This window comes from Conger conger, chromosome 1 (genome assembly GCF_963514075.1).
Source record: "Conger conger chromosome 1, fConCon1.1, whole genome shotgun sequence".
In the NCBI taxonomy this organism is placed as follows: Eukaryota; Metazoa; Chordata; class Actinopteri; order Anguilliformes; family Congridae; genus Conger; species Conger conger.
In genome coordinates this window covers 20,384,955-20,398,992 of record NC_083760.1, presented here as the reverse complement: position 1 = coordinate 20,398,992, position 14,038 = coordinate 20,384,955, and the positions used below count along the sequence as shown (strand labels likewise).

Below are 14,038 nucleotides of genomic sequence, written 5' to 3'. Positions count from 1 at the left end.
CCACACTAGACTCTTAAAGCAATACACAGCCCAGTTTAATCTACTCTGTAAAGCTGAGCTCACTTCATGAATAAATGACAGTGGCCACAGGCAAAATGCAAACTTTGCAAATAGCCATGACAGCACTTGCTGTGGTTCCCTCCTCCAATAATGAGTGAGAATGGAGTTGGGTTTTTTTTTTCCTGTGAGTAAAACCATTTTGTTACAGCTGCTATTAGCTAGGACATCTGGGTAGATTCCAGAGTGTAGTGCCAGACTTTTTGTTTAAAATATTGCCCAAGTTTTAAGTTAAGACTGATCTATCTTACCACACACTTCAGATGGACTACTGCAGCCACCCACCCAGCTAACACAAAATGTTCTCACCATGTCACTGGAATATCTTTTCAATGTTATAACATTGCCACTAAATGGCAGTGACAAGCTGGGCAGTCTACTGTAGGAGTCACTCCTGCCTCAAGACATGAGGCCGGGGATGAGGCAGGGAATTCCCTGCCGACTGAACCCCCAGTTATGTGCTCCACAGTAGAGCTGCCATTCACAGTCTGCACTGGCACAGTCAGGCTCTGATCCCAGACTGCAGGGCTTATCACTATACGCACGCTTTAGCTATACACACCACCAAATAGCGGCACCACATAGCGGTAGCAATCAATTGTCACTAACAGAGTAATCCTCAACATTCCAGTGCCCTAACTCTATAGCTATTTTACACTGAAGTGTTCATTGTTTACATTTGGGACAAGACTGGCAAAGGTTCAGGTCATGAAGAGCTAAGTATGTGGGCACAGACAGCGGGCACAGCTAAGCATATGTCCGTTATATAACAGCGTATCCTCCAGGGCTCCACCTTGTGCCCTCTTCCAACAGCGCTGCAGCTCAATACTGGCTGTCTCTGGCTCGTTCAGGTGCTCAATGGCCAAATCAGGAAAATAACCGCAATCACGGCAAAACCACTTTTTCACTTCATTCATGAAGTGCTTTTATCTCTCCTTTATACTTCTGGGAATCATTAGTCCAGTCTACTGAGATGCTAAAAATAGCCGTTCATGCCACTGTCTGAGTGACTAAGGAGTGTCATGCAATCAGTTGAAGTGGCATGCAGACCTGGGTCCATATGTAATAGTTTTGGTTTCAAATACTTTTCTATGCTTAACTGAGCTTGTCTGGTGTATTGGAACCTAAAAAATACTCAAAGAGTGGAAACCCTGGCGTCTGGTCCTTAGGCAAGGCAAGATCAATGGAGCACAAAAAAGTGTTTGAGCCAGGGCTGGTGGTCTGCGTTCGGGCCTGGTGCTCCCACCTGATGAACTGGCTGAAGAGGCGCATGGTGTTGCGGATAATGCGCGCGGCGCGGGACTCCTCGTGCTGACAGCGCTGCAGGGTCAGCCCATCGTCCATGTGGCCCTCTGTGTGGAGACAGGCCTGCGCAGGGTTCACAAAGGTTATCCGGCAGCCATCCCACAATGCAGTGCACTGCACATAAAGTCTGTCTGTATTCTAGTCGTATTGAGACTGAAAGTTTCTCTCTCAAGTAGAAAATGTTAACTTGTTTTGAACAAGTTGTTGTCTCACCTCAGTGCCAAATGTTTGTCTGACTTAACAAAAACATAATAGAAATAAGTAAAACTAAATATAAGACAAAAATACTTGTTGAGATTTGCTCAACAAGTTTTTTTTGCCGAGTATGGACTGCCAATCAGGTGCAAAAACACTAAACAACTCTAAACAGCAGGGATTGCCAGCCTGTTTTAAGCCTGCACTAATTAATGCAGTGGGATCTGCCCTGCGTAGATTCACATCCTGTTTTCTGCACGGCGGCTGTGGCGGGGGCCTGGCCGATGCACTGGGCAGCGTGCCGTTCCTGGAGTCTGTCCCGAATATGGGCGACCTCACAGACATGGCCTCCATCAGCATGACTAATCCTCTCCCTGAGATTTCCCCACCTGAGCTCGCCTCATTATCACCCACGAAACCATGGCACCGGACCTGGAGGCTTTCTGTCTGTCCGTGCTAAAGCCAGGCCGGCCCAGAGACCCCGCAGCATGGCAGGAGTGGAGGAAGGCCACCTGCCCTCGCTTCTGCCAGATTGAAATGTGCCAAAGGCAAAAGAAAGAGCCACTGAGGTGAGCTATCGAAGATACTTTACATATTGCACGACCGAGAATGACCAGTGCTTGCCAGAAACTGCAATATCTGGAATGGGTGCCAGTGCTCTCAGATTGGCAGCACCGCAGTACATATACTATGAGATTCCTGTGCTGGCACTTTGAATACTGTACATACAGTATGGACCAAGAGCCCAAGCATTAGCCATCTCTATATTTGCAGTGTAGAGGAACTGAAGTTGATACCAAAGGTCTTACACAGTTTGACCAAGAATTTTCACTTCTATATTAATTTTATATGAACAAAATGTTTTTATGAATTGTTACTTAAGGTTTCCTAAATAATGAAAGTAAGCAACGTAAACAAAGTACGCGGAATTCATATGTACACATAAGTTGCTTTGGATACGGCTATCAACACGGACTTAGAAATGCATTAATTCCTCACCCTTCTTTTGAGAGGTCCCAGACGGGAAGATTTTACGTCAGGCGCTTGGTAAGACAGCCATAACCCTGTGGCTACATGTAAGACGAAGCAGATCGAGTCTCCGTACTTAATCTCTGCCACCCCCATGCCTTCGACGTCTCGCTTCGGGCTGGAATCCTGCTTGTCCTTAAAACAAGCAAAGCAAAATTCAAATTTCACACCGGAGACACAAGGCACCATTTTGAACTTGGGCTATCAATATCCAGTGGTGTAATCATTAGCCACAGAATGTGCAGTTTGCCAAAAGAATATACTGTAACTATTCAAATCACACATTTTACTATGCCAAGCAGCAGGTGTTGAGAGACCGCGATCTGTGAAAGCAATTTAAAACCTGCTGACAGATCTAAATCAGGGTGTTAAAGACCTTTGAAAGCAGTGACCTCTTTCTGAGAAAATCATAATTAAAAATTATGTACGGGAAGGGGGAGAGGTGGGAGGGGGAGAGAAAGAAAGCCAGAGAGAAGGAGAGAATAATATTGTCACTAAATACTATTGACAGAAAAGGGTCATCTAGAGATGACTCATTGCCTTCATATCACACTTTAAAAAATGGAAAACAATACCATTAAACATTTTGCAAATAGAAAATTATTGTAAAGACAATACAAATTATTACAATACACACGTCCTTTCAAAAAAGAAAGCAATTTGAGCAACATGTACCAGGAGAGGGTTATGATAACAGTCATATTGTGACATTATATGAGACAACTAAGATTACAAGATCTCATATATTAGGTCAAATACAACCAATAGATATACATGTTCATAATTATGCATTTCAGATAGGTCTGTCAAAATAGAAACACGTGTGGAATCCTTACTCACGCTAGGTCCATGGGAATTTCCAGAGAATACCTAATAAGGTATTAAACGTGTTATGAGGACTCGATAAAGGTAATTACTGGCAAATAAAAAATATTTGAAAAAATAAAAAGTTCCACCTGGAAGTTTTATTTTCTAATCTGATATCATAAAGGGTTCCACTAATCTTCTACACAAATTGGACAGAAAACCAGGCATAATGATATGACATATTTGGTTTATGTGGGATCTTGACAATAATATAAAACACTTTTATGAGGTGAATATTGATTTTATACAGTACTATAGACTTGTGCATTCACAACAGGGAATATATGCATGCTAGGCAGACACTGAGGAGTTTTAGTATTTGTCACCACCTCTGTCATGCTATACTGTGGAATGACTCACAGCTAGTAGCAGCTTGTCTGAAGAACTATCATAGCCCGCAAGCACCTGAATCATCTACACTGTTATGCAATTACAACGCACCATTTGAGCAATCGCACACCGCATTTCAACCACAAGTTTGTAAAAGGTGTGAAATGGATATGTACACGGCTAAAAAGAGTCCGATCGTAATTAGCAATTTTACAGGGCAGTCATTACATTACATTACAGTCATTTAGCAGACGCTGTTATCCAGAGTGATGTACAATAAAGTGCAAATCAAACCCAGGGACAACTGGGTTGAGGTTCTCATGAGGGTCAGTGTTCTCACTGTGGTTCTTAACCAGAGCTCACCTTTGAGGGTCTGAAGCAGAAGGCGGTGGACTTGGTGTCAGATTTCTCCCGGTCTTGCAGCACCAGACCCCGGTCCTCGGTCAGCGCCAGGTAGTGGCCGGTGGTGAGGTGGCGAAGGCGGAAAGGCTGCCCCCAGCGGATGTGACTCCCGCTCCAGCTGGCGAGGGCAGACGCATCACTCAGGCACACGTAAAAATGCCAATACAGAATTCCACTACTTCACAGCGGACGCACTGGCCTTAGGCCAATCACATTAATTAAGCAGCCGGAGAAAGCAAAAACTGCCTAATCGAAGGAAGGGAGTAACGCTATAAATAACAATAAATCCATCGCGATCATGGGTGTGGGATGATTTGGGTGAGTGTTCAGATTTCTCTCCAAAAAAAAAAAAGTGTTATCTCAAGTCTTGGATTTCTCTGAAAGAAATGCATTATGTCATAACTTTTGAAAACGCAAAATGGAAATGCCCTTTCCCATGTATCTATTCTGAGTGTACCATGATAGGAGATGGGAGAGCTCACCTGATTCTGAGTGGTTCCAGTCTCCACAAAGACCTGGCTTTAGCACCTGCTTTACCTGCCTCATAGTTTACTATCCTGTGGGGACAAGAGCATAAAACGGCATTTAGCTGTTATAGCTGTTTGTTGGACCCTAGTGCACTAAAGAAATTCTCGGTCATATTTCCATGATTTAGGAGGCCTTAGTGCCTTCCTGTTTTAGAGGCTGTTATTACTTATTTTAAGCACATTATATGCCATCGTTGAGAGCCAACACAGTGACAACTGACAAGAAACTGCTCATAATGTATACATGTGACTTCATCAGAAGCTACATAATAATGTCCTTCTCATTGGTGACAGTTCTCGTTGATATTATTGATGGACCTGCTGAAAATTACGGGTCTAAATGTATGTTCCCTCCCTATTAAATTTCAAGGACAAGACTAAAAGTAAAGCCAATGCTGACAACTAATATTTAATCCTCAGAGTATTTGCCAAAAACTGTAAAAAAAAATAGGCCACATGGTTGTAAAGAAGATGAAGGGTGCTACTGTATCACATCTCCAGTGCCTACTGATGCTTCTCAGGGCCACTGCTGTGACCCATTTCTGTAAGAGCGTGCCATTTCCCTTTGTTTACTGTCATCTGTAGTGAAGCTGATCTATACATAGAAGGTTAGCCATTTTGCTTTTTCCCCAGAGATGGTGACTCACAATGAGTTGTGACACCGCACTACTCTGCCCCTAGCGCTTTCCTCATGACCATTCATACTGAAGTTAGCGCAGTCCAGCAACACAAGGCAGCCTCGGTGCTCTCCTGGGAATTCTGCTCTGATGGAAAGCTTTGAAACATACTGCACTGTTTGTTTGGCCTCCAGACCTAAGGAGGTGCTCTGTTTTATGGGTTGCCTCTGATTGCAAAGTGACAATTTCAGCAGAATGATTTTGTCAGAATATAGACTTCAATATGAATTTACATTTATGGTAAATATTTACAAAACATTAAGTAAGATTAATGCTAAGGGCCAGAGGCTCCAAAACAAGTGATAAAATAAGTATGAACCATAATAACAAAATGCAAGCAACTTTTAATGTGGTGAATTCTCATCTGTTTAGTTCTAAACGGGTCTAGGCTCAGCAGTGAAACAGATGTCAAACAGACTGACAACCAACCAAACTAAAAACAGCTAGCTTCCTAGACTCCAAATCTATCATACAAAATCCATTTTACATAAAAAAGACCCGCAGTATGAGGAAAATTATTAATCCATCCATCGATTATCTAATTAATTTATTCCTGAACAGCTCGGCATGCATTGGGTAAGAGGCAAGACCGTAGACAGGTTGCCAGTCCAATCGTGGGCACACATTCACTCACACTCTCATATTGGGGAATTTAGACTCTCTAATAAGCATAACCTGCATGTCTTTAGACTGCCAAAGCACCCGGAGGAACCCCACGTATACATAGGGAGAACATGCAAACTCACACAGAAAGGCCCCAGGCTGGGATTCAAACCAAAATCTCTTCATTTTTTTAAAGAATCATTACAGTAGAAGTGAGAAATCATCCAAATAACCAATTGGTTGTTAGCCTGTCCTAGATTTCGGAGTATTTAAGCACTGAGTCTGGGGAATTAACCTGTGCTGGACAGTAAATACCTCACAGACAACAGACACAATGGGCAAAATAACAGTCACTAGGATAATATGGCACGAGATTGAAGCTAGAGATGCACTATGAGTGATACTATAATCCCTTATAAAATGGCAGTAAGTACAGTTATGCCTCTGGCGACCTCACCTCTGTTCCTCTTCACTCTGGTCTGATCCTGGAATGGTCAGAGTCTCGTCATGCCCATGAAACAGACGCATCACATGACCACCTAGCAAGTAACCTATTGGATGAGGGGGGAAATCACAGTCAGAAAGGACAATGAATAATCACTGATGACTGGAAAAAGAAGAGAGAGTTCATTTACCCCCAAGGAGTGTTTTTAATGGAAAAAGTTTAATAAAATTTTAATTAAACATATTAGAAATATCTTGAAGCAATCTAAGCCCACTTTATATTACATACAGTATATGGTATATTCATGAACCTGTGATCAAAGTATAGTTATACAGTACTGTACATCTCCACTGAGATTATTGAGGAAACATACTGTTTATATTTATTGAACATTTTATTGCAAAAATACAGAGTATATGTGGGGCCAGAATTTTGGGATAATATAGCATTGAGTTGTAGTAATGACTATACCAGTGTTATACAAATTAAGATAGCAATATCCTAATGTTGTACATGTTTTTACACATAGGATGTAAAGAAAATGTACAAGAAATTATTTACCAGAAAACAGGCATATATTTTTAATGCTTTTCTCCTGAGTTCGGGACACCCAATCATACTAACGCTGCTATGTTCATTGAAACATATCCGGTAGGGAAGCCCAATTCAGTAGGGAAGAAGACAAACATAAGCTCTCCTCTGAGTCATGTAATGTCAATATTAATTTCATCACAACTTAGTCAGGTATGAGTTGGAGGAAAACACTTCCTGTGCAACAGAAAAACTGCAAGTGCTTGATTGGCCAGTGGCGATCGCTAGTACATGATAAGTATTACCATCCCTGCTGGCTGAAACACTCCATCCCACATGTCAAACTATGGGTTATCGACACAGTTGCCACACTGGCACAGTCCAGATTCGATACCTGACTGAATCAAGTTTCAGTTATATTAAGCTACGTGCATTGATTGTAAAATTCCATTACTGTTAATTCAGTTGTGGAAATGGAGTAAGCTGTCAAAAAAAACATCTTAAATAAGCAGCCATTTTGCCCTTGCGGGCTCTTGCCTGTAGGTGGTCAGTAGGAAGGAGTCTGGGCAAACAACCTGCCCACTGTTGGCCTCCATTACACAGTAGTTTGCATAAGTGGGAATGATGAAAAAAGTAAAGACACTTTCAACAGCTTTTTACATGAATAAATAGAGCTTGTGCCAAAGCATGAAGTGCTTACTAACCATAGCAGATTTTAATGCAAGACTAAGAAACAATAACTCTATGAGAGAGAGAGAAAATGTAGGGATAATATGGCCGGGGTGGTTTAAATTAAAATGAGAAATGTGTTGTATGGTAAAGAGAAATCCCTGATCATTGCAGAGAACTCATAAAAACACATGGAGATCTCTTGATGGAAAAACAGAGTGTGATTGATCACATCCAGTAAATGGAAAAGACCTCTGCAGGATTTTAGAGTAAAAAGAAAAACAGACACCAATAGCAACCATAACATGGCCACAGGGACTGAAACTGAGGAGAAAACAGGGAAGAAAGAAAACAACACAGCGTTGACAGTTCTGAAGATTTAATAATTGCTGCAAGATGAAGCAGAGTTCACCATCACAAGTTTTAACTGTGCAATGGAAAGAGGAAAAAATATGTTTGGAAGACAAATGCAAGAAAGGAAAATGGGCAAAAATGTTTAATGGATGCTAAATTAGAAAGGCTAAATGAAAATACAAAAATGACTATGTTGAAAATCTTTCTTCCACAGCAGAGAAAAAGGGCATAACATGAGAAGACTATGCAGCGATAGAAAAAAAACCAAAGGCTAGACCAAGACACTACTGAACTGTGAAGTGAAAAAGGGAAATTGGCCAGATGGAAGAAACATTTCCACATATTCTGAACGTACCGACCCCCATTACAATTCACTGAAGCAGAAGCAGACATTGAAAGGATGCTATAGCTGCGTAAAGAATAGCAAGACACTAGGACATGCTGGCATCCGCTCCAGAATGGTCAATGCTGATCTCAAAGAACCACTAAACCATCTCCATAAGATATTCTAGAAAAGATGGTATAAGGCAGAACTTAATGGAAAACTAGCCTGATAATCAGTATGTACTGTACACAAAACATTCATCATTAGCAGTATCAATGGCTTTGGTGAATTTATAAGAACTGAGAGAGATATTTCTGCATATTGAACAAAAATGCACAGGCAGAAAGTTAAAGAACTACAAAATACTATAGAGCTATAAAATATGTATATATCATAGTGTCAAAAGTGGGAGTGAGAATAAAATTTTTGATGTGGACATCACCCAGGACAGAAGATATTCAACAAATCTTTACTTTCTCCTTATCACCCGCTGTCATGCTCTGGTACTTTATTAATGACACACTGCCCTGCGTAAAAAGTCTCTAGGGGAGTTATGATTATGACCAAAATGTCACGGCACATCTCATGCCTGCCAATCAACAAACCCAAAGAAGAGACTCAGCCCTTGTCATATCATCTAGACTCAATACACATGCTGGGAGCATCAAGACAAGAAAGGAAAGAAGAAGGTAGAGAGCAGATGCAGCTATTTTATTGTTATTTGGGCCTTTTTTGTACGTAATACATTATAATGCTTATAATGCTGAATCCCATTTCATACCTACTTGTTTTTGGACACAGATAAAGATTATTGTCTAAAAGAACACCAGCTAGTAACTATTATGGAATAGCAGAACAAGGGCAAAAGATAATAAACCATAATTAGAATGGCATGAGGCAATTTACTGTAAGTCTTCAGAGATTCTGAGCCAGAAATGACCACACTTAAAAAGAGGCCAGGCAATGCTGGCTATGCCTCTATAAAATGAACAATGACAGGACAATTTATATCCATACACATACAGGCATCCTAACAACCGCAAGACTGCAATTGTGGCTTAATGCAGTTGCATTATATGTCGCTCTGGATAAGAGCATCCCCAAAACAGCAACTAATAAATAATTAAAATAATGTTATAAATAGTAAAATCTTGAATTTATATATTTGATATAATTAATAATACATAATATCGAAAGAGCTGTTTAAAATGGTACCATATAGGCATGGCAATTGGCTAAAAGATCATGACAATAAAGTGGTTGGGATTTGAAACAAGTCTGCTGGGTGGCACATCCAACAACAGTGCAGGTTTTTCGTGCCTTGATCAGTTGGGAATAGAATCACGACCATGCCAGGGCAGTCTGGCTAGGATTGCAGCAGGATGACACACAGCTAGCCTTAGCAATTGTGATGGGAGGTGAACAGAGCTGCCACATGCCATCAATTCATTTGAACAAGTCACTGCATTTTGCAGTGGAGAGCCAGACATTTTGATTTGTTTTAACAAGTCACTGACTGAGTTTCATAATGTCTTTAATGGGCTTCTGAATCTTGACTCCCATCACTAATTAGCACCAGCCCAGGAGGGAGTGGTTTCACTCTCCATCTCCTTACACAGGTCCCACTCCTCTTATTGGCCAGCGCCTTCAGTGTCATAAGTGTAGCCCTCCAACTAACTGACACTTCTGCTGATGAACTGAAGAGTGATAAGATGCAGCTGCTGACAGCAAGTAATTCAGAGGACACGCCTGCAATCTCCTAAAATAACAAACCATCTCACAGCAGTTGAGCAGGCCCACAAAGAAAATTACCAATTCAATTTAGGGAAAACGTTTTAAATAAGCAGAAATAAATTGGTTAAATAATAGGGGTTCAACCAGATACAACAAATTTGTATATTGCAACCACATTGTTTTTCCATTAAGTGGCCTGCCATGTTGCAGAACACTGACTCGCTCTGCTGAGAGTTATTGTACCTTCTTCCACACTGCTGCCTGAGCAGGTGGGGTGGACGTTCCACAGAGTCTGCATGAAAGAGGCATCCACCTGGATGTTGCCATTGGAAATGGACAGATGCTGGAGGGGGAGAGAACAGGTACTGAGAAACAAAAACATTTGAAACAAAAACATTTGAATCCATACACTCCATTAATGACATCGCGGCATCTTCAGACGCATTTCTAAAACATTTTTTAACTTAAATGTAATCCTGTTTTGTCCCTTTTGTTATTACTGAGAGCGATCACAAGTGAGAATTTCACTTCACTGGTTGTGCTGTAAGTAACTCTTGCATATGACAATAATAATGAACTTGATCTTACAAGCATCAGCGAAGAGACTGAAATTGCTGGAGTAGGCAGTATATGCTCGTAAATCAGTGCATGTGCAAGACTGTGTATGCCAAACCTTGGCAGACCCTCTTCCAGTAAGGTCAGGAGGCTGTTCCCACCCAGAAGAACTTTGCAACAGTAGGTCACCAGGAAATGTGTTACTGCTGGTGACCTGGGGCCTTGGATTAGCTGGTATTAAAACCCAGCCTCTTCATAGACTGCATGGACAAGGAGAGCAGCGGTAACATGAGAGCACCACTCCGCTGAGGTATAGCGTTTCCCTCACGATGGCCGCAAGGGGACACTGCTTTTACAGCCTGAGGCAACTTTTTCCGTGCGACACGTACAGGGATGCCTCCCAGCTCTGGGATTCCAAGCGTGTGAAACTGGTGACATCATAATGGTCCAGGGAGATATAACAGGGCTCGTTGAAGTGTAAGACCTGGGGTTGGACAACATGTTCTCTTCAGTGTTGCGCAAGTACAGCCCTTTCTGTGCACCCTTTCTCACATGAGACTTAAGTCGCAAGACTCCCTCGGGCACAGAATGACGACAAAGGAACCTGGCCTATTTCTTGGACATCCTGCCAGTGAGCTGATCACATTGTGTCACCTGAAATCAACTGAACAACAGTATTCTATACAAGATAAACTGGAGTCTGCTTTGACAGTCAGTTAGTTCATCAGAGGATGGTACCAAAGCACTCTAGCATAGTTAGCATTTACAAGTTGTTGAAGATTTGCCTGAGACGGTAAGTGAAGCAGGCCTTCAGACTCTCTGTGTTTACTGCTTAGTGCTCAGTAGAGCATGCATAGCAGCGTTCCTGTAAACCGTTTTTCTGCTCATCCACTGCAAGCCTTTTATGTGCTTTTCAAAGTCTTCATTCCCAATCCTTTGATCCTCTAAGGGCACACAATGAGTGCAATAACAGAACGGATACAGAAGCTGGTTTTGCTGGCCTCCATGACGGTTCTGGAAGGATGAATAGGAAGACTGGCCGACGTCTATCAAGGTTTGACATACAGACCACATGCACATTTCAGCCTCAAGTGCTCACCAGGTAGCGCTCTGTAGACACACTGACAAGGATGAGGTCGTCACCAATGCGCACTTTCTCTCCTTCTGACCTCTGCTTGGAGGCCGGGTGGATAGTCCACCAACAGGCTTCACCTGCAGGGGAAAGAGATGCAGAAATGACATAAGAAATGGTAAACCATACCACGTGGGAATTTATCTTATCCACAAATAGATCTTTTACACACACACATTTATACAGTAGTTCTACTGAAATGATGAAGCACCTTATCCATTCGGTCAGAGATATTAGTAAAGCACAGGATTAGAAAGGATTGAAGAAAACTTTGGATGTAATGTATTTTGTAAAAAAATACACACTAAAATGACAGGCCGGTTAAACAGCATCTCATGTAATATACTGGGATCTATGAATAGTGACTATGAATAGTTACAAAATATGTTACCATATGATTTTGGAAGAGAGGGATCATATGAACAATCTTCAAGACTGCTACAAACAGTTTTCTATTAAAGCTTTGAACTGAAACTAGGTTTATGATAAGTACATTTTCAAAAAGCATTCGATGAAGGATGAGTGATACATTATCAAACTGAAATCAGTACGGTAGGTATTACTGGAGCAATCTCAAAGTGGATTGTCACAGCAGCAGAGACGAGCAGGAGAAACGTTATGTACAGTATATCTGAGCACAATTCTGTGCTAAGTGGAGTCTTACACTGATGGGATTTGACAGCTCTGGGCACTCTGTCCTTAATTACATAAGTGACACTGATAAAGATAATTGTGGCAAAACACTTACATTTTCAGGGCATAAAAAAGTGTAGAAAACATTTTGGAAGCTATCAAAATTATTTCTGAAATATTTAAATAAATCGACATCCAGTTGAAAATAGGCAAATTTATCATCAAATTTTCTACATGTTTTATAAGTGGATGATAAGAATTTAAGACTGTACAATTTTGGGAGGCTCTAAATCAAAACTTAAAGCATAACATTGTGGGTGAAATCAATGATCAAAGATCTGGATAAGGAAATTCTAATGAAGTTGTACGATGCCTTCATCAGTTATTTCAGTTATCCAGTGCAGGGTTCAGTTCAGGACACTGTAATTCAAAAGTAGAGAGAGGGCTAACAAGTGGGGCTACACTATAGTAATTAAGTTTTGCCAGTAGAACAAATATTTAAAAGGTGTTAAATACTTGGCCCTGATATCCATAAGAAGACATTTGTGTAGGTTTAAGTACCAAAAACTATTTCTATCCAGTTTTACATGGCCATTCTCCAGCACCTCTCATGAGCTTTATGAAGAACAGGCTGTTTTAGTGACAGTGTCTTTAAGGCTCATTGATATCAATGAACCTCCAGTCTGATTGACTGGTTAGCTCCAACAAAGTGAACGTGTTCCAGCTAAAAGCAAGGTGGGGAAGGTGGGCCATGCTGAGTTCAAATGGCTCGTTTAAATTTTTTCTTCGTGGATTTATTTGGGGACTGTGTGTTTTTATACTTTCACACTGTTTTTATAACACCTTCAACTCCTTTATAATCCATCCATCCGTCCATTATCGTAATCCGCTTATCCTGAACAGGGTCACAGGGGGGCTGGAGCCTATCCCAGCATACATTGGGTGAAAGGTAGGAATGCACCCTGGACAGGTCGCCAGTCCATCGCAGGGCACACACACACCATTCACTCACACCCTCATACCCACGGGCAATTTAGACACTCCAATCAGCCTAACCTGCATGTCTTTGGACTGTGGGAGGAAACCGGAGTACCCGGAGGAAACCCACGCAAACACGGGGAGAACATGCAAACTCCACACTCTTTGCTGTGAGGCGGCAGTGCTACCCACCCATGCCGCCCTTTCCTTTACAATCCACGCAGCAAATTACATTTTACTGTAAAGTAAGGAAAAAAAAATTATGAAAAAGTATCACAGTAGAATAGAAACAATGTGTATATATGCATTACCTGTTGAATCCTCTTGCAGTCCCACATCAAAAGACAATTTATCTGTCAAGGACCTTGACGTCTTCAGGCAGGTTAGGTACTGCAGTGCAGACAAATTGATGTTAACTGTATAATTACATATAAAGTATATTGCCCCTGAAGCATGTAATTCAGTTACTACATTATCAGATTTTCATATCATCTTTTGCGGCTTTCATGGCATGTGCTGGAGTCTGCAACTTTGTGCAAAAGCTTCTTTTATATTCAAATGCAGTATTCGACATCATGGGATAAATTATTCAGAGTATTAAAACTGTAGGTAGATGTTGCAGGCCAGAAATTCAAACCATACAGCATTCCCATTGTTTGAACTATAAGTCTTTCATCCTTGACAATAAGG

At 41.3% G+C, this 14,038-nt stretch overlaps 1 protein-coding gene across 5 annotated transcripts in view; it reads right to left on the bottom strand.

Moving 5' to 3' along the window:
• The window catches only part of LOC133123322 (ryanodine receptor 3), a 136,691-nt gene that overhangs the window by 83,696 nt on the left and 38,957 nt on the right, over positions 1 to 14,038 (bottom strand). For all 5 annotated transcript variants that reach the window (XM_061233687.1, XM_061233703.1, XM_061233697.1 and 2 more), the window contains exons 5-12: positions 13,660 to 13,738; positions 11,705 to 11,817; positions 10,294 to 10,393; positions 6,450 to 6,543; positions 4,668 to 4,742; positions 4,147 to 4,303; positions 2,557 to 2,721; positions 1,304 to 1,425 (exon numbers count right to left, since the gene is read on the bottom strand). In XM_061233687.1, the coding sequence (XP_061089671.1) occupies positions 1,304 to 1,425; positions 2,557 to 2,721; positions 4,147 to 4,303; positions 4,668 to 4,742; positions 6,450 to 6,543; positions 10,294 to 10,393; positions 11,705 to 11,817; positions 13,660 to 13,738 (905 nt within the window). The remainder of the gene's footprint in view (positions 1 to 1,303; positions 1,426 to 2,556; positions 2,722 to 4,146; positions 4,304 to 4,667; positions 4,743 to 6,449; positions 6,544 to 10,293; positions 10,394 to 11,704; positions 11,818 to 13,659; positions 13,739 to 14,038) is intronic.